General features: G+C 45.4%; 1 protein-coding gene across 9 annotated transcripts in view; it reads right to left on the bottom strand.

Moving 5' to 3' along the window:
• LOC143171870 (CUGBP Elav-like family member 4) overlaps positions 1 to 19,072 on the bottom strand; it is a 708,415-nt gene that overhangs the window by 31,832 nt on the left and 657,511 nt on the right. For 3 of the 9 annotated variants that reach the window (XM_076360989.1, XM_076360992.1, XM_076360990.1), the window contains exons 9-11: positions 10,705 to 10,770; positions 9,003 to 9,083; positions 4,597 to 4,740 (exon numbers count right to left, since the gene is read on the bottom strand). In XM_076360989.1, coding sequence (XP_076217104.1) covers positions 4,597 to 4,740; positions 9,003 to 9,083; positions 10,705 to 10,770 — 291 coding nt within the window. The remainder of the gene's footprint in view (positions 1 to 4,596; positions 4,741 to 9,002; positions 9,084 to 10,704; positions 10,771 to 19,072) is intronic. The other 6 variants (XM_076360994.1, XM_076360995.1, XM_076360991.1 and 3 more) reach the window with 3 other exon arrangements.

Below are 19,072 nucleotides of genomic sequence, written 5' to 3'. Positions count from 1 at the left end.
GGAAAGAAACCACGGTGTCTCTGTGGGCATAGAAGAGTTTCTTCACAGCATCCTGCAGTCATTGTCCCATGGGGAGAAACTAAAGCTCTCACAGCAGCAGGTATGGGGAACAGGCACATGCCAAGGAGATACATGGGGGCATGAAGCAGAACTGGCCTGACAGTGTGCGCTGCTCAATGGCATGCAAAGAGCCCGGAGATCCAGGTGCTCAGAGCTCTCAGAAAGAGGTGATTGGAGGAATGAGTTTCCAAGTGCAGCAGTAAAGCAATTCCTCCAGCTTTAATTTATCTACATCTTATTTGACACCTTGGGGTAATCATTTGGCCTCTGCTGCTCCCTCCATGTCCATATTTTTCTAATTTCTGTCATGTCTTCCTAATTAATATTGTCCAACCTATCCTTTTCTTTCTCTTCTCTGTTAAAACATTTTCCTAGAAACACCCCCCCCCCCCATCTTCAAATGCCTTCTTATTATCTGCATAACTGAGAGGGGGAATTATTACCAGAACCACTGAGACTAGCACATAGATATATTTCATGTCCTCTGACATTTAGTATACGTCCACACAGAAGAATTTACACATATGCAATGGGAAGGTGAGAGAACCAGTGCAGTCTCTGTCTTCCACAGAGAAAAGATATAGCTCTAGGGTCCTGCAGAAGTTGATGTTCAGACTGCGGCACACTGTGCCTCTGTGCAAGACATCCCAGATCAGCCTCCTGTGACAATTGGAGTCACTGTCTTCAAGGAGTTTCCCATTAAGTGTAATATTTCCCCAAGTGAACCAATGATTCCTGCTGTGACCCTGACATTTCACTGGGAATGGACAGCATGGCCCAGTAGGAGAAACATGCTGGCTGTAAAAGAACTGCCTGGGAAGAGGCTACAGGTATCAGCTGGGCATTGAGTGAAGGACTAGTGAGAGAGGAGAGAGGGACAGAATGGTGAAGAGCTGTGAAAGTGGAACTAGTAAGTTTGAATACGAGAGGGTAGACAAGGCAGTGCGTGAGGAGAAGCCCAAGGAGATGCTGATATTGTCGGTGTGATGGAGGTTCAGGCCATGGGGATAGACAAAATGTTGGTGAGTGGGGGGAGAGAGGTTTGATCTGTACTTGGACATGTTACAGCTGCATCAGGATAGGGGGAAAATAAAAGCCAGCGGTTTGAAAAATTGTAAGTGAAAAGAAAGGATTTGGGTCTAGTTTGGATGTCTGCAGCAGAAGAAAAGTCAAAGGCAAGGTAGCCTCCCAATTCAAATGACTTTTTTCTTTGAGAAATCAGGGTTGTTTCTAAGGCAGTCTTACACACTGCAGCAAGTAGTCCTGCTATGGAAAACAATAGACTTATTTTAAGCACTTTCACATTTTATCCATGAGACTGGTGTTTGCTGTAGTTTACATTCCTCACTGGTCATTGTCAAGCAGGAGGCAGCGGCCTCTGAATTGGGAAAGTCAAAGGCTTCATAACCACAGCATGGTTTCTTCAGCACACGCTAACGGTTCTCTGCAGGGACTGCAGGAACAAGGCTTGTGGCTGATCCCGCTTTCTTCCTAACACTCCCTTGTCTGCCCCTACACTATTCTGCCAGTAGTGGCCAAAGGAGCTAACTTTGTCGTGGAAGTGCAGGGGAGAATTCAGAGCCAAACAGGAAGGGATAAAAGTACTATTTTGAGATGCTGCTCTACTGTTTCACTCACGTTGGGCTAGCTGCTTACAGGTATTTCAACAGTGAGACAAGAGGAGCAAACAAAGTATTTTCTATTCCCATGGAAAAAAACTATGGTGACATTTTTCTCCACAGAATTTTTTTGACTAAAGCAGGACTTCTTGACAATTTTTCGACAATCTGGGGCTAGACTCTGTTACAGAAATTTACTTATCTGTGTAGCGGATACATTTTAAAAAGTCATATAATGCTGGAATAGCTTTCTAGGGCCAGACAGAATTGCCCCCCAGGCTACCAGTTGGAGAGCTCTAGCTGGGTTAACAAAAAGCGAAATAGAATGCAAATGGTTTGTTTTTACTTGTTGAGTTTTGGGAAATGTTTAAGCAGAAGAGGAAAGAATTTTCTTACTTTGAAATTACGAAAAATCCTTCTTTTCCTTTAGGAAAAAGTAATTTTTATTTTTTTTTAAATTTACTTTCTGAACATAATCAGCACCAGCTTCAGTGGACTTAGCAAAACAAATGAAAGGCCTGATTATCTGTAATACCCTCCACAATTTTACATTGCTCTAAAGTTGAAGGTCAGCAGGATGGGAGGTTCTGAAGAGCAGTGTGACATATTTGTGATAATTAGCTACTTGTCCTTCTGCTATTTCTATCCTTCTGGAGTTGGTGCACATATAGCAGCATAGTCAACATGTTTGTCTGAGACCAACAGTCAGAGCAGGCACTCAGCTCTATGGGAAAGTAAGTTAAAGCCAGAGAAATCTGGGGCTCGACAGCTGGGACCCAAAACCGACTGGACTTGGATATTTGTGTCTCAGAAGTTAATATAAGGTGACTAAGATCCACTAGCAATCTCTAATTACTGCTTTTGCTTGCCTGTACACTTGAGTCTACACATCCAAAGGGCACCATCCTGCTTTCAGGCTGGAATATCCCACCATTAGTTTTGGAAGTTACTTTGTCAAACAAGCTGATGTTTAGATTTTCACAGTAAGACTCAATGTTAAGAAAAAATTCTGCTAAGATCCCTCAATTCCTGCTCAGCTATCAACCACGATCTCACAGTACCTTGGAAGCAGCAATAAAGCCAGCCCCACAAGCCAGGTATGTGTTGCTCTCCTCATTAACCCTTGTAGCCAGAGAGCCTTTGAGCTAATAGGAGATAAGGTGAATACCTGTCCAGAAGATACACTCCCTTACTGGACTTGGCTCTCACCTCATTTCTCCATTTACTTTTGTTCTTCCCACTTGTCAATATGTGGAGAGCCAGGCTCAGTGGTCCCCTAAATATTTATGATAGGAATGGCTATTTCATTGCCAAAGGTCCATTTCTAACCCATGGGCATCCTTGGAGCCTTAGTTTTCAATGGCACCTAGAGCTGTGCTGGTCTGCTCATCTTGTTATAAGCTTTTATATTGTTAAAACTCTAAAAAGCAGGTGGGCTCTGGAGAGAATGGAGCCAAGTTGTAATTTATCATTTGAATTTCCCATCTGCCTCTTCACACTAAACTCTTTTCTCCTTCATTCCTATAGTTCTTGAGAGTGTGGGAACTCAATGAATACTGGTGAAGGGGAATGCTGTGTCCCCTCACATCAGGGGCAGGGCTCCTTCAATCAAAGGGGAAAATAGCCTGTTCAATCCCTCTGTGAATGGGCAGGAGGAACTGTGCATAGAAAAGGGGCACAAAACTCTTGGAAGTACTGTGTGATATGCACCATAGCGAGCAAGGGATGAGGTAAGAGTTTTGGGAGGTGGGCTGTCCAGGAGGGGAAATGGGAAGGCAGCATAGAAGGGAAGCACAGTGTAGAAACTGAGCGTGACTTTAAAATAAAATGAAACTCCAATAAGTCTTAACTCTCCAAGTTTGCCTGAGAGACAGAGTCCAGATCAGCTGCAAGTAACAGGAAAAGAAAAGCAATAGTTTGTCTCGTTGCACTTGTCAGGGAAGGTCTGCAAGCAGTGCACGATGGCGGAGAACCCGAAATTACACATCCCAGTGGTGGGCACATGTATGGGGAAGATCCGTTGTCCATCAGGTGGGATGGGATGAAATGTGCCAGGATCCCCATGCCACCGCACTGCCAGAAGAGCCCTTTCACAGCAACACCTTTGCAAACAGCGGGATCCCACTGAGACACCCTGCACACATCACTACATGGTTGTTGGCTGGCTGAGTGCCCCCCATTTTGGGTGCAGCTCAGGGTGTCCCTAGCTGGTGGCTCACAGGCAGCTGAGGCTGAGCTCTTTCCATGGTCCAGTTGGTGGGGGTTGAGCCAGCAGCAAGGCCACAGCTGTGTGAGCACGGTGCAGCTTTCAAACCCAGCCTCTTAGCATGGACTGTCAGCTGAGGCATAGGGTTAGGTCGGTCTATCTGTGTCTGCTGTGGTGCTGGTTCGGGTCCAGTGGGCTCAGAACATGGCTGCCTGCAGTCCACCAAGCAGCCATCACGCCAGAAGCCCAGGCTTTCAGCTGATGTTCAGCCCTTGTCCCCTTGCAGCCTAATGCATCACAGTTGCTGCAAAGTTGCCCCCACAGCTCTGTCTTCCTTTCAATCCCATGACCTTTTCCTTTTCCTTAGGTACAGAAATTCCCCTTCTGCCACATGCTCCCGCTGCTGACCCCGTCAGCATTTCACCCACAGCCCTGCCCCCTCCATTTTCCTCCATGTGCTTTAGTCTTTTTCTGTACCCTCCCCACCTCCCCTCACCCTGGTGCTGGTGAGATGCCAAACCTTCACCTCTAAGCACTGCACAAAACTGAGCATTAGAGAATTAGGAGAGAAAGAGGGAAGGGGGAAGTATCGACAGGACTAAATTGAGAGAAATCATAAAGCTTAAGGAGAAAGAAAGCAGTTTGAAAGGTAAAGTATTCAGAGAAAGCCCTTTCCTGGATGAATCTAATTGTTTTGTTATCTTTACCCACCAAAGCATTTACTTTGGTTTGTCGCCCGATCCACAAACACTTTCGAGGAGATGACATTACCGAAAGGCAGGAACATCTGCATCAGCTCAGCATCCCCAAACTCCTGGGGCAGATGGTAGATAAACAGGTTACAGCCCTCTGGTCCTATCAAGACAAAAAAGAAGACCCATGAATGGAGAGATAGGATAGGAGAAAGCATATGGTGGAGATTTACTTTGGCATCCCCTCTTTCTGAGTGGTGGTGGGTCACCTCTAGGAAGCAATCTGTAGACTCTCAGAGGAACGGACAGAGCAGAAGACCAGGACCTCAGAAAGTCACCTAGAGACTATGCTAACTTCATTAACCTTCCCAGGAGAGACACCAGAATAAAAATCTAGAGACAGAGGAATGCAGCAGCACATTTGGCCATGGAAAGACAGAATGGAGGAATAAGAACAAAAAGAATGAAAGAATGCGGTTCATAGTTTTTCTTTGCTTCTCAAAAATCTCATTTAATCTGTAGAGTTTTGGGTGACCCCCCACTAAATGTTCCCTCTTCTCTGTGTCTACATGCAGAAGTTTCATTATCCTTCTTGTGTCTGTGTAAGGACTGTGATAACAAGTAGAAAGATATGTACAAACACACAGGCTTATCTTGTTTTGTAGAATTTTATATTCAAACCCCCCCAGCTCGACTCAGCCTGAAGATTCCCCCAAATGTGGACAGTTTTACCATGTCCCCCATTCTAGAGGGTTCTGCAAGAGAGATTACAGATCGATTTAAATGCCAATTAATAGAGAAGAGTAATTGCCTTTTTTGCCTCAGTGCTGTAACATATACTCTTACAGACATCAGGGGGTGCTTGGAAAAATATCGAGAGAGGAGTCTTTAGTAGGAATATGCAGTTTTGTTAAAGTAGAGACCCTCAGAAAATGTTCTGTTGAAACTGTATTTTGGGGCAGAAGAAGGAGAATCTGCCTCTGATCAAATAACCTAAAAATGAAACTTTTCAATGTGACTTTTATTTTTAAGCATGCTGTACTTGAGCAAAAGTCAAAACGGAACAGGTGTGTCCAAGTGGTTTTGTTGAAAAAACTAAACCCCCCTTGCAGTGTTCACGAGCAGAAAACTGTATAGTTTGAAGAGGCAGGGATTGTTTTTTTCATGGTCTTATTTCAAAGGTACTTTCAGCTGCTGCCCAGCTCTGCACTGACCTCTACAGGTAACTGCAGCTCTGCTTTGCTCGGGGGTTGTGGTGTCGAGCTGAAGGGGATACAGTGCGTGCTCCTTGCCGTGAGGGTAAGAGGACAGAGGGAAGGAGGGTTTCCTCCTTCTCCCAGCCCATGTGCCTACAACTCTGTGATCTGACTCAGCCAACTCCTCCCCCCCCCTTTACGTCTGAGGCACACTGTGGAGAAGGAAAGGATTTTTTTTTTTTTAATACTCTCATTTTCTTCATCAGGGCATAATTACTATGTCATAACACAGCAAATTGCAACTTTGCCTTTCCTGTTACAGAGAGGAGTTCACCCAGATGGTCCCACCTTTTATTAGCCATTACTCATCCCCCGGCTGGCAAGAGAAGTACAGCAAAGTCAGGATTCTGACAGATGCCCATTTAAAGCTCATTAAAATTCCTGCACCTCAGCATGATTGAACTCACAGACTCTCCACATTTCCTTTTGGATTAATGGAAAATGAAGCCCTAATGAATATTTGCTAAGCACAATTTTCCCCACTAATTTTCTAGAAGAACTGTCATGAAGGATCAGCTGATCCTTTGCATCTTCTGCGTTTCCTAGAGATCATGAGGATGATAACAAGGTTTCTTCCAAATGGGGGGATAGTGGTATGGTGGAATAATAAAGTAATTAGGCATCCGATCATCTGCTTAGGTAAATTACTTTTGAACCTCAGTGGCCCACAATCAGGCTCCCCTATTTCATGCCAAGCTTTTCCATCTTACCCCCACTTCCCATCTGCCTCTTCCTTTGTCTCCTCACTGAGCAGCTATCCCTTCTCCACTCCTTGCTGCAGTTCATTTCCACATAATGGGGAGTTATTGGCATGATAAACGAGATATGAAACAGTCTGAAAGTGTTAAACAAACACCACCACCACCCCGCCCCCCATTAGGTGTCTGTTAGAATTGAGAAAATTCTGCCCAGGAGAAGACCACAGTTCAGAATAGCAGGGAAAAATTCATTCCTTCATCTGAATGTGCCACAAAGAACTTCTGTTGTGGGATTTGAGAGCCACATTATAATAGACTGGGTAAAATCTTGGCTTTGCTGCAATTAGTGGCAAAATTCCAACTGACATCACCAGAGCCAGCAGTTTGCTCTGTAAAACTTGCACATTCTTTGAAGAATGCCACCTGCATTTCCTGGGTCTTGGATGTCTTGTGCATGAGTAAGGATTCTGCCTGCATCTGCTGAGAAACACCTACTAAGGCATAAGGCAGACCAGGAGGCACAAAACTTCATCTAGAGTAGCTTTAGAGATTGGGCTCAAGGCGATAACAACCCTTAGTTCACCTTGAAATCAGCTTTGCCTCGCACTGCTCAGAAACCAAGAGGAAGACACTAGGGAGGATATGAAAAAGCACAGACTATCCTCAAAGACCAGTTCAGCTCTGAAATGTGGCTGGGAAACCATGCTGAGTCTTCTCATACCAATTCAGACATTCAAGGCCAAACTCACTCTGTTCCCAACTACAGAGGGTTTTTACTAATTTCCAATGCTGAAAACTCCACCTGCTACTGAGAAACAACCTGGGGTAGTTTGATTTGTTTTACCATCCTCAGATATGAAAATTCTGCCTTTAGAATTTAACAAGCAATTTCTTGTTAAATCCATTCATCCCTATGTTAGCTATCACAGTTAGACTGCCAGTTAGGCCAGATGGCCCTCAACCATCTTCAATACTAGCTGCTTACTGGAAGGAGCAAGAAGTTATGAGACAACTTGTCCACTGGGTGACACTCACCCTCAACACACAGAGACACACCGTGCCTTGCGAAAACAGGGGTGTTTGGGCAGTGGGTCTTCAAAGTGTGCATAACAGCTATCCCTTGCGTCTGATGGTTCTTGGCACAATGCCATTCTGAGCAATGATCTGCTCACCATTTTGTCCTGTGCTTAATCTAGCCCCAGTAAGTAAGAAAAAGCAAAGTCCTTCAGCATGGTGGAACAGCTCTGTAATGATGCGCTAGGTCTGTGCATCTCTTCTCAGAGCAGGGACATGTACTAGAGCTAATCAGGAGCTAGAAGTTGTGTTTCCCAGGAAATTCTGACATCGGAAAATAATTCCAAATTAGATCGAAATGCCGACATTTCTAATTTTATTGCAAAATAGGATTTCTCCCCCAAAGTAGTTCTAGGCCATCAGAATGTTTTAGTTTGATAGTGTAATCTTGATTCATTTCATTCTGACTGTTACACTATATTAAAATATTAAATGTCATTATATATAATAACACATATAACATAGGAGATATCTGAATTAGTCATCTAATAGAGGATAAAAGTTGAAATGTAATTATTTAAAATGAGGGTCTCTACACTAAGTTGAAGCACCTGACTTAAATGCCTCACTTAGGCAAGCAGTCTACTCTTCTAGTCAAAAGGGAGCAGTGGACTCCCTGGAGGATGGTTGGGACTACCTGAGTAGGTTAACTGTGAGGATCCCACTGCTCCCCACTGACTGTAAAGGGAATATCACATGGCATGGTTGCCTGCCAAAACATTTACATGCAGTAGTGACAGATTCACCTCTCCTTACTTTTCATGTCTGCACTGCAGCCATCGTGTCCTGCAGACTAGATAACCCAGGCTCCTCTCATAGTCAATGTATAGAAATAGCTACTTTTACTATATGATCAATCTCAGCCTGATGTAGAGATTGTGCTATAAAAGGCCTGATTTCTGTTTCCAGATTATCAATGCAGTCTGAAAGGACTAGATCAGCCCCTCTAAGTAACAGGTCCTCGTTCTCTAAATAGCAAGTGTCTGAAATCATGTTACTGGCTTATAATGAAGGGCCACCAGTGCTTTGTGACCTATTCAACTCTGCAATTGCATTTTTATCTGCATTCTTGTTGCTTGCCTGTAACACCCCCCCCCCCCCCCGACATTATTGTCTACTTTGCTAGCAGGTCTTTTCATGGCCCATGCACATAAGCATGCTCTCTTCCCTGGGAACTGAGGAGATCTCAGCAGCAGCTCCCAATGAGGATGTTCCCACATATGACTGTTAGTGCCAATGATGCCGTGCCACATATGGAAATGGAGAAAAGACTCAGTAGACCAGGGATTCAAAGCAATCGGGCATTTAATGGATACTCTCTAGATGTATGAGGAGGGGAACCAATGTTGTGAGAATGGTGTGCTGGGGTCAGAAAGAGGGACAGCCCATTTACTCACCTTCTCTCTGTTGCTGTGGGATCATGGGAGGCGGCTGTGGAAAGGCTTGGCTAATCTGGCCATAAGCAGCAGGATAAGCAGCTATAGCGGAGAGAAGAAAGAGGGACAGATTTCAGTGCTGGGAAGCAAGGATCGTTCACTCCAAACCATCATACCAAGCTAGAGGTGGGCTTTCCCCCTGCATTTTGGCTCTGCGAAGGGCCATCTCATGCAGCCTGAGATGTGGCAGACGCACCACAGTGATGCTCCAGGAGCACCCATTCTGTCTTCAGCTTCATCAGCAGTAACACCAGGGACAGCCACGCTGTGTAAATGGGGGGGGGGGTCCTCCGCTGAGATCTCTCCCAGCAGAGATGCGTAACTATCCCAGATGGCACCACAAACACATTCATTCAGGAGCTCAGCGTGTTGATGCCCATGCTGACAGCCACACGCAGAGTACATGCACACATTTCCCCGTGTAATCTCTCTCGCACCCTGATTAATTCACATGCTCATAAAAACAGGTCACACGTGTGTTTCCTCCCTTACGCTAACTTTTGCATGACCACACACTGTATAGGGACAGTTGCACTTACATCTCATATATAGATTTTGTTTCATGTCTGTAGAGAACTCCTGTCTCTCACACAAACACAGTGCAAACAGTGTGCAGCAATTAAACAATTTTCCCCACCTCAGCTCCCCGACTAAGCAGACAAGGGGAACGATTCAATACCACATATGGTAGATGATATGCCTTTCTGCTAAAAATACACAGTATGGGTTACCTGCGACTCCAGAGAGAGGCGGATAGGGGCTATGTGTGTGCAGAGTGGTTAATTACCAGCTCAAAGGATTGATGTGCTTCCCATCTATCAAACCTCACAAGCAATAAATGACAATAACAAAAATACCGGCAAATGAAGCCCTACACAGAGAATTAAATTAAGTTTCCAGATACAGCACTAAAATGAGATACTAGGCATTGCTCAGCAGGAGCTCATGATTGATCCAGTTACCACAGGAAATAATGACTTTGGTGTGGCAGCTTCCTCGCAACGTTGGCCATGTACACTTCATGAGGGGAGCCTGAACACAGTGGGGGGTCGCACAATGCACCAGGTCACTTTGGCTGGTGTCAGTCCATCAACTGCAAAGGAGCTGTTCAGTGTACAGCGTGACACGCATGGAGGCTGACCCATTGGGCAGCGTAGAGGAAGGTGCTGGGAAGCCAGGAGTATGTCTGTGTAGGTCCTAAGCAAGCCTCAAACTAACTAGCTGAGTTATGGCCAGTGCAGACATACCCTAAAGTATGGATATGTACAGACATACCATATCCTGCCAGGCTCTGGGTCTGGTTGCCCATCTTCTCTCCTCAGTGCAGCACTCAGGAGACCTGTTATAGACAGTGGCCCCCCAAATCAGTGGCCTGATTTTGCACTGTGCAGGACCTACTCCTGCCAATGAAGGTGCACCAAGGTACAAGTCAGTGGAAACCTTCCCTGGGTAAAGGGAGGAAGTTGCCTCCTTAGGGAGAGAAGACCGTGGGCTTTATGTTTGTTTTCACAAGAAGTGCAAATTTAACCTGAGAGTCTGTGCCCCCCCAGCTCTCCCCTGTATCACCAAACACTTCCCTTCCCCCCAGCTCCGTCAGGTGTGTTCAGAGATTAAAGGCTTTAGAGAAGAGAATGGTTTATTGGGAGAAAGTGTTAATACTAACGACCTGCGTACTGCTGCACTCCAGCGTAGGCTTGCTGCAAGGGGTCTGCTGCAGTGGGGCTCTGTGCTGTGGAGACAGAAGAGCGAGAAGGAATTAAGGGGTTAAAACATGACAGGCACTCTCCCTTTCTCTTCCGTCAGCAATATATGGTGTGAGACAGCTAGACCCAGGGGCTGAAGGTCCCAGAAGAGGAGCAGCTCACTCACCTTATGGACAGGACTGCACAGAGCCCCCTCCAATGGCCAGGAGGGCTCTGTCCGCCAGCCGTCACCCTGTGAGGTTTTGGAGCAAAAGGCAAACAAACCTTTCCCCTCCTTTGCCAAGTATAAATTTTGGAGCCCATTTCTGATCACGCGGAATTTTTGGCATTGCAGTAGTCAACCCCAAAGAGCAGTCATCTTAAGCCAGGACTGACGCTGTGCTAGGCGCTGTGCAAACTCAGATCTCAGTGACAGCTACAGTCGCATGATACTTTCAGTCAGAGCAGAAAACAATAGGGGCATAGCAGGAGGAAGGAGAAGAGAACAAAGCAGTGGCTCCTGCCATCCCGACATCCCTTTGAAGGACCGTGTTGCTGCCAGGCAGCGCCCTGTGGGAGAAGAGATGCTGCTTGGAGGGGAGGGGGACAGCACTTTTCTGCTCCAGGGGGGATGCTGTGAATCTCTGCGTAAGGCATGCAGTTCCTTGCTGGCTTCAAAGTGCATTTTCTCTCTTTACAAGTGTGCATTCCTCCCACCTAAAACTGTTTATTTTTCTGAAACAACCAAAGCCAGTTAAGATTTTTTCTTTTTCTCCTTTTGATGATAGGGAGAGAAAAAGAGAGAGGGAGAGAAATGTGTTGGATAGCTCTTTCTTTAGCTGCAGCAATAAAGTATTTAAAGCAAAGCTTGACTGAACCTCCAGTTCAAATGTCACCTTGGCCCTAATACTTCACTTCTTGTTATGAGTTTAATTTGTATTTATTGGTGCTGCACAGTTCTACATTTATGCAGTCCCTCCGGCTTCTTAATTGTAGGATGATCCCTTAGGGACCTGCCACTTCCCCCCCATCCCACCTTCTTCCTTCCTACAAGCACAGAGGTGTGGCTGGAGGCAAGAGCTTGGAGGATGCAAATGTGTGGGTCTCTTGGAAGGAAATCTGGTGCCATTGATGTATCAAAGGAGAGACACTGACTGTATGCCAAAGTGTGGGGAAATGGGCAAACATAAGTGTTAGGGACAAAAGTAACATGGAGAAACTTTTTTCTTACAGATGCAAATACCAGCTTGAACCTTAACTTCAAAGATCACCATTGATCATGATGGAAGCTTGCAAGGTCTTGCACTTTTCTCGCAAAATACAAGGAGGAATGGTGAGAAGACCCAACCCAATTAGCTGGCTAAGGCTTGGAGGCTCTTGTTCATTATGGGCATTACTGGATCACAAGGACTTTGAGGAGGGGGTAGTCACAGGAAGAAATAAGTGGGATTGCAGTCTTAGGTTGGAAATTGTTTGGTTGATTTCCTAACTCACTTCTCGCATGTCCCTCAATATCTCTGTAAGTGAAATGGGAAAGCACTGCCCTACTGTAAGGCTTTTCACTCCTTGAAAACAGGTGTGAGGAAAATACATTAAAACTTGTGGGAGATCAGTGGAAGGCATAGTAGAGATGCAAAGCTAAATTTTTAAAGAGTAGATGCTCCAGGAAACTGGAGGAAGTGCTTGGAAAACATAAAAACTCTTTCCACTTATTCCTGCCTTCTTGAAGAAGGAAGCAACTAAAGTCTATTCTTTTTAACTCTGCTCAAAAGTGTTTGCCTCTGAAAACAGAATGTTGAGCATATTGCTCCAGAAGAAAACTGAACGGCTATGAAATGTTGAGTGATACACCAGTTCCCGCACCCCTTTGGGAGAATGGATCAGAATAACTTCGGCACCCACCCCCCCACCCACCCCAATGACCAAGTACTGTCAGGTAGAAGATATCTCCTGAAGAAGGTGTGGGGACATGTGGTAAAGGGAGCAAATCTTTATAAGACATCTATGGTTTTGCAATCTGCAGTAAAGGAGATGATGTACCATGTCTGCCCCAAAGGCAACTGCCCTTCCTTGGTTGCACTCATCTGTTTATAGAGCTAGAAGACGAAATTGTCTCTGCTGCTCAGGAGATACACTCACAGCGTTTCCTTCCGCTCCAGCTGAGACTGGACTCAGGCATGCTTGTTCTCTCTCTCTGACATGCTGACAATTAGCAATGACTGCCTCTGTTGATACAGAGAAGTCACTGAGCAGTACGGTGATCCTTTCCTTTTTTCCTTCCCTTAGCTCGGCAGAAACGGGACCTGCCCACTCTCCCAGCTATACCTGAGTCTAATGTCCTGAACAGGACCACCTGACTTGCTGCAGAGCTGCTCTCCTTACCCCATCTGTGGATATCTCGCCTGCCTTTGGAGCCATACTCTGCCCATCGTAACTAAGCCATTCTGCTTAGGAAATATACACTGAAAATCATGGTTCACCTTTAAGATTAAATAATAAAACTGGGAAAATGCTTTATTTAAAGGGTTTGGGACAACAGGACTTTAAATGCAGGCTTTTTTCCTCCCATACAAAGCTTTTAGACTTCACTATTTTCCTGAGTCTTAATGACTTGTCAACAAGGCTAGTATCTAACTGGGTGGTTTATTTCTCAGGAGGCTGCCTTGTGCCCCACATCACGCAGGGAATTGCCTCCTGGCTCACAGCACAGGGAAGACTCTCCCTTGGTTTCAGTCAGCTTTGCTCCAAGCTGACAATCACTTACTCATAGGTCAAGAAGATGCAAGGCGGCTGGTCTAACACACAGGACCCTAACGCTGTCCCGACCATCCCTGGATGCTCTTAAAAAGGAGCGAGTCAAAAGCATCCCTGGGCTGTAGGATTAGATAGCATGGGGAGGCAGCAACCCCTGGCTTGGGGCTCCCTTTTTACTTCTAGTCTCATACCCTACCTTGGCTGTTTGGGAAAAGCAGTTGTGGTGAGTCATCACCTGCAGGAATTAAACTTGGCAGCTCTTAAAAACAAAAGTGATGACCTTTGCTCACTGAAGAACTCATCTTCCTTAGCTCGAAGAGCTCAGCAAATGAAGCTGTGACTCCAGTACAGTGGATGTGTCCATGCTGGCCAACACGGCCTATGAAGATACAGGGACAGAGAGACTCCAGGTCCGGCTGGGTACCCTATCATGAAGGCAAGGTAGCTTGTGTGGGCAATTAGCGGCACGGACTCTGGCAGACAGTAACCAAAGACCTTTATTGCTCTTTGTTAGCACTTTTTATAGCAAGCAGAAGTATACACGCGCTACCTGCAGCTTGCAGATAGGTTATAGCCTTGTGTTCACGCGCATCTATGCTCTAGCAGATTGGCCCGTTCTTCCTGATCATGCGAAATGCCTTCATGGTCTTTATCTTGTTTTTCTCCTTCCAGCTGCACATTCCTTCCTCCGTTATCTTCTGCTTATGTGCCTTCTCATGCCAGGTGGTACAGTGCCTGCTCATTAAAATCAAACTCAGGAGTGTCCATCGGTAAAGTTCCCATCCCCACAAGCTTGGGCAGCCATCTTCATGCTGCTGCTCACTCTGCCAGATGATTTAAAGCTAGCGAAGGGCATAACTGCCTATGCTCACAGCTGTAGTGTGGATGAAGCCAACGGCTGGTATAGATCCAGAAATCTCAAGACACAGAGTAGACATTTGAAGAAGTTGTGGCCATGCTGTGTTCAGTAAAGTGACAGCCCTCCTACATACTAATGACACATAAGTTCAGCAAGGGCTCAGATGTACGAGGGGCTCACGATCAGCCAATCTGCCCCAGGGATTATGTGTGACTGTAGACTGGAGCACGCCACGTGATAAAATTCAAAGTGGTGGGGAGACATGAAGCATTTCTGTGTCTCAGCATAAGGAGACCATGAGGGAAAGTGGCTTTATTCCTCCATAAGACACATAACTTAGGCTGTGCACCCCTGTGGACTTCACACAGATCATGCTCCACTGAAGTAGGAGAGTTACCCTGTCTCAGCATCCAGCTGGCCAGTCTTCTCTGTTACTGTAAATATTAGTTGAACACAGGTATGCAGGGCTAGGAACAGACCTTTGCTCCTTTACATGCTCTCTGTGCCAGGGTGTAAGCCCACTGTGGCTCAGCTGCTAAATAGCTGAGGGCTGGTAAGAGCTATAGGGATGCAGGAGACACTAGATGAGGGACAGGGATCTCATAAAGCACCTTAAAGGGGCTTTTGGACCAGAACTAGCATGTCTCTCAGTTGTAACATCATCGCAAGACCTTGGATGTGCTTGTGACTGTCTGTGCAAATGCTCCCATAGATAAGATTTGAAATATCTTTCCTTGTGCTCAGATTCATGGAGATCTCATGTCCAATGTACAGACATTTAAGAGAGTAAACTTAATATACAGACTGAGGATTAGCTGGTGAAGTGAAAGAAGCAGAGAGGCTCCTGAGAGGCCAGAGGACAACTAGCAATCACATCAGCCCCGCTGAAGTCCATGTAGCCTTGCTGCTTTACAGAAGCTGAGGATCTGGCCTTGTCAGGGCAAACTAAAGGTGTACTGTGAAAACAGATGGTAATATTGTCTTCATTTGGCAGCTCAGGGCAAGAGCCTTATCCCTGGACATTGCCTCTATATTAATTTGATTGTATCCATATCTCCATGGAAAAAAAAAAAAAAATCCTGCTCAGATATAAGCACGTCTCTTTGCAAGACGATGCTGGCAAGATGCCACACGGTGACCATGGCAGATAACCTTTCATAAACCTGGAGACATAAAACAAGGCAATGACCTAGTATATGGCCATAAATATAAATTTAACAAAGGCAGCACTTATTCATTAGGCAGAAGTCAAGAAATAACTCCCAAGTCCTTCAAAGAAAGTAGATCCGTTAATGTCACTTTCCAAATCCTCTGCCTGATGCCAAAAACTAGGGATGATTTCCCAACTCAAAATGAAATACTAGTGCTTTAAAATGAACACCAGGAAGCTTTCTTACTAGTGATATATCTCTAGATTGAAATCCAACTTTTTAAAGGGGCATTCAGCTAGTGTTAGGCCCAACATTTAGCTTTTGTCAGAGAATGAAAGAATGGAGCTGGCAGAATGAAGTACATATAGTTAAAAATAAATAAAATCGGTTTAAGAGATATTCTATAAAGAATCCCTCCTGAGATGCCAGTAACACAACTACAGTGTCTGGCCAAGGCGAGGTGCTATGTGGTCTCCCCAGGTGAAAATTGTTGTAGGGGACAGAGGGCTGGAGTCTGCTGTGATGGTCAGGGGTGTAAATCAGGAGAAGCTGCACTGAAGCCAGTGGAGGTGGTGAGGAAAAAGAATGATGGTTACTGTTATCAATGGTTACTGATATCAAAAGGGATCAAAACACATACCCTTGGTGGAGTATGGATTGAGACTCTGTCTACTGTGTCCCTGTCTCAGCTCAGGGTAAGAGAAAGGCTCTAGTCCTGGAGGTATTTTACACCTCTCCCAGGAGCTGCAGCTTGGCCACTGTGTCCTCTGGGAGGGTGGATGCGGAGGAGGGCAATCAAAGAGAGGCAGCACTGTTCAATCAGTGTGGGTAAAAAAATAATGATAGCGCAAAAAAAAAATCTATGTGAAGGCCAGCATTAAAACAAATAAATAACTGAGTGGGAGGGCTCTATTCACCTTCTCCTTAAATCAAATTTAAATCACTCTCTACAGCCCTGATCTATATCAATAATTGTATCATTTTGTACAACAAGCTTCCGACAGGTCTTAAGAAATTTATGTAGAGTAAAATTCGTGGGTGCCATAGTACACATTCCATATTATTAAGATTGATTCGAACAGCTGATGTTGTGATTAAAGAAGCCAGCATTTACTGTTGTAATTAATTAGGTATTCAGACACAACAATAACTGCAATAACGGAAAGAATGTGCTGATCCGGCAGAAAACAGAGACTGATCCTGTGTTTTAAAGTCTCGTTTCGCCATTTAGGGGCTGGACACCACTCGGTCAAAGACACGTTGTCCCACTGTCTCTTCCCCTACATGTCAAAGGAGCCATGAAATCCAGGGCATTTGTGCCTTCCACGCCGTCCTGTTAGTTGGAAAAGCCCTTTCGGTAGGATCCCCAGGTATTGTAGATGCTTGTTTGGAACAACAAATGGCTCTACTATGAAATTCATATAGCTCATCCCTGGAAATCAAGATTATCCTTATTATTTTCTTAGTAGTCCCTAATCCGGGTCCTGCTGAGATGGGTGCTGTGGAAACACACACTAGGAGTCTTGTCTGGCCATGAAGAGCTTCCAGTGGACAAAGCAAGAAAGACACATAAGACTCACAAAGGCAGAGGGGGAGATGGCTGGCCAAGGTGACAAACTAACTCAACATCAGAGTCAGGACCAGACTTCCCTCCCTTTGTCTAAGGCCAAAAAACACATAAGTCAGGGTCAGGTTTTTAAATGCTATTAAGGCATTTGACTCCATATTCTGGGGAGCTTAGTTTAAGTAAGTCGCCTTTGAAAATAAAGCTCAAGCTCTTAACTCACTTAGGTGCCTCTGAAAACATCAGCACAGAGCCTGATTTGTATTTACAGTTTCTTCCAGATCAGAGGACAAAATACTTTGGCTCTGGAAAGGCTCCCACAGCTGCCTTAAACAACCTCATTCATTATGGCTGCAGCATGATTGTTGGAAATACATGGCATCACTAAAGTAGTTTAGACTACAATTGAAGATGGCAACTTGTTATTATATTTTAATGATTGCATTCCTTCACTTATTTATTTCATCAGTAAAGCGTGGTTTATGGCATGTGGCAGATTGTTACAAATGGGTCAAATAAATGCTTCGTAGTCATACTGATCATTCAGGTGTTCACTGTTGCAGTTTTGGAACTGCTGATACAAAATATGAACAGGAAAGCTCTCACCAGGTGATTTGTGGTGGACAAACACAATGCAGCCAAAGATTTCCTGTAGTAAGTAACTTTGCTTCGGGGCCGCTGAACCAGCTACATTTCTAGGGCATGGTGTATGTCTGGATCGAATGCTGTAGGGCTTGGCTTTCATCCTGGACCTACAGGTGCAGGCAGGTCACTCTTTTTCCTGTTCTGCTGATTCACCTCCTCTCTAAATTCTTCTTGTCTGACATCTTTCAGGACTAAAATGTCAGGGTGGGCACTGGGGTGGGGGAAGTCAGTCCCTTTCTCTGCCTGCACAAGTGAAGCCCTGATCTTGCCCAATGCCACTGGATGGTGTCTGTCGTGATCGGGACTGATCCTGGACCAACTGGTCCAGAGCAGCAGCCTGCCCATCAGCAGCGCTGCTAGCTAATGGACAAGCTAATAGATAAGGCTGTCATATAAGCATGCCGGCAACTCCTTCCCTACAAAATTAGCTTGGGTAATGACAATAATTACAGCTGGAATTTGCATCCTGTCTCTGCTGCCAATGGGTGAAATTGGTTACTGCCTGATAGCTCTTTGTTGAGCCAAGGAAAATGAATTGATGGTCTTGGTTCAGCTCCTAAGATATGAGTTTCTACACCACAGGAATTCACCCGTGGGGGACACCTTTACTGCCAATCTCAGCGGTGGGTGGAAAACATGTGGGCATAAAGGCTTGGCTGCCCATTCGTACTGACAGCTAGTCCTCACTGGAGAGGGCTGGACCCCACATAGGGTATGAAGTGGAGCTTGCTATCTTGCTAGCCCAGATGTACCCACACTGTAACCAAAGGGGAGTGGGGGACCTCTGCTGTGTCTGCAGAAAGAGATAGAGCTAGTCCTGGCACTGGTGGGCAGTAAGAAAGAGAACCACTGTGTGCCTGAGAACAATAAATGAGGCAATTCATTTATAACACATTATGAGCAGCTGAGTGAACTTTCCTTTTTTTTTCTCAGCAACCTAAGCCCAGACCAAATGCACTGAAGAACTCAGCATCCTCGAAAGCATTCCCCATCTGAGGTTCCACAAAGCTGCCATACCACTGGATCCATCCCTGGCTCTGCTCAAGCTGGACATCCCTTGGCCCAGGAAGAGTAAGTTTGTCTGGGAGCTGTTGCATACTATGGGGTGTATTTCCACTTCTTCCTGGGCACATCACTGGGCAGAAGACCACAGAGCAGTCCTCACTCTTTTCTGGTGGCTCTGCTCTGTGCCTCCTTCCAGTTCCCTCATTTCACTGATCCTTTGGCAGCCAATCCTCTCTCTCTTGTTTGCTGCCCTTTGCTCTCCCCATTTTCTCATCTCTTCCTCACCTTCTCTTCCGAAGGAGGCTTTTGGAGTGAGCATTTTATCCAGTCCCTCACAATGCAATCCAGTAGGGCAGGACCTGTTACCAGAG

This window comes from Aptenodytes patagonicus, chromosome W (genome assembly GCF_965638725.1).
Source record: "Aptenodytes patagonicus chromosome W, bAptPat1.pri.cur, whole genome shotgun sequence".
In the NCBI taxonomy this organism is placed as follows: domain Eukaryota; kingdom Metazoa; phylum Chordata; class Aves; order Sphenisciformes; family Spheniscidae; genus Aptenodytes; species Aptenodytes patagonicus.
The sequence above is the reverse complement of the archived record's forward strand: the minus strand, read 5'-3'. Positions and strand labels throughout refer to the sequence as shown.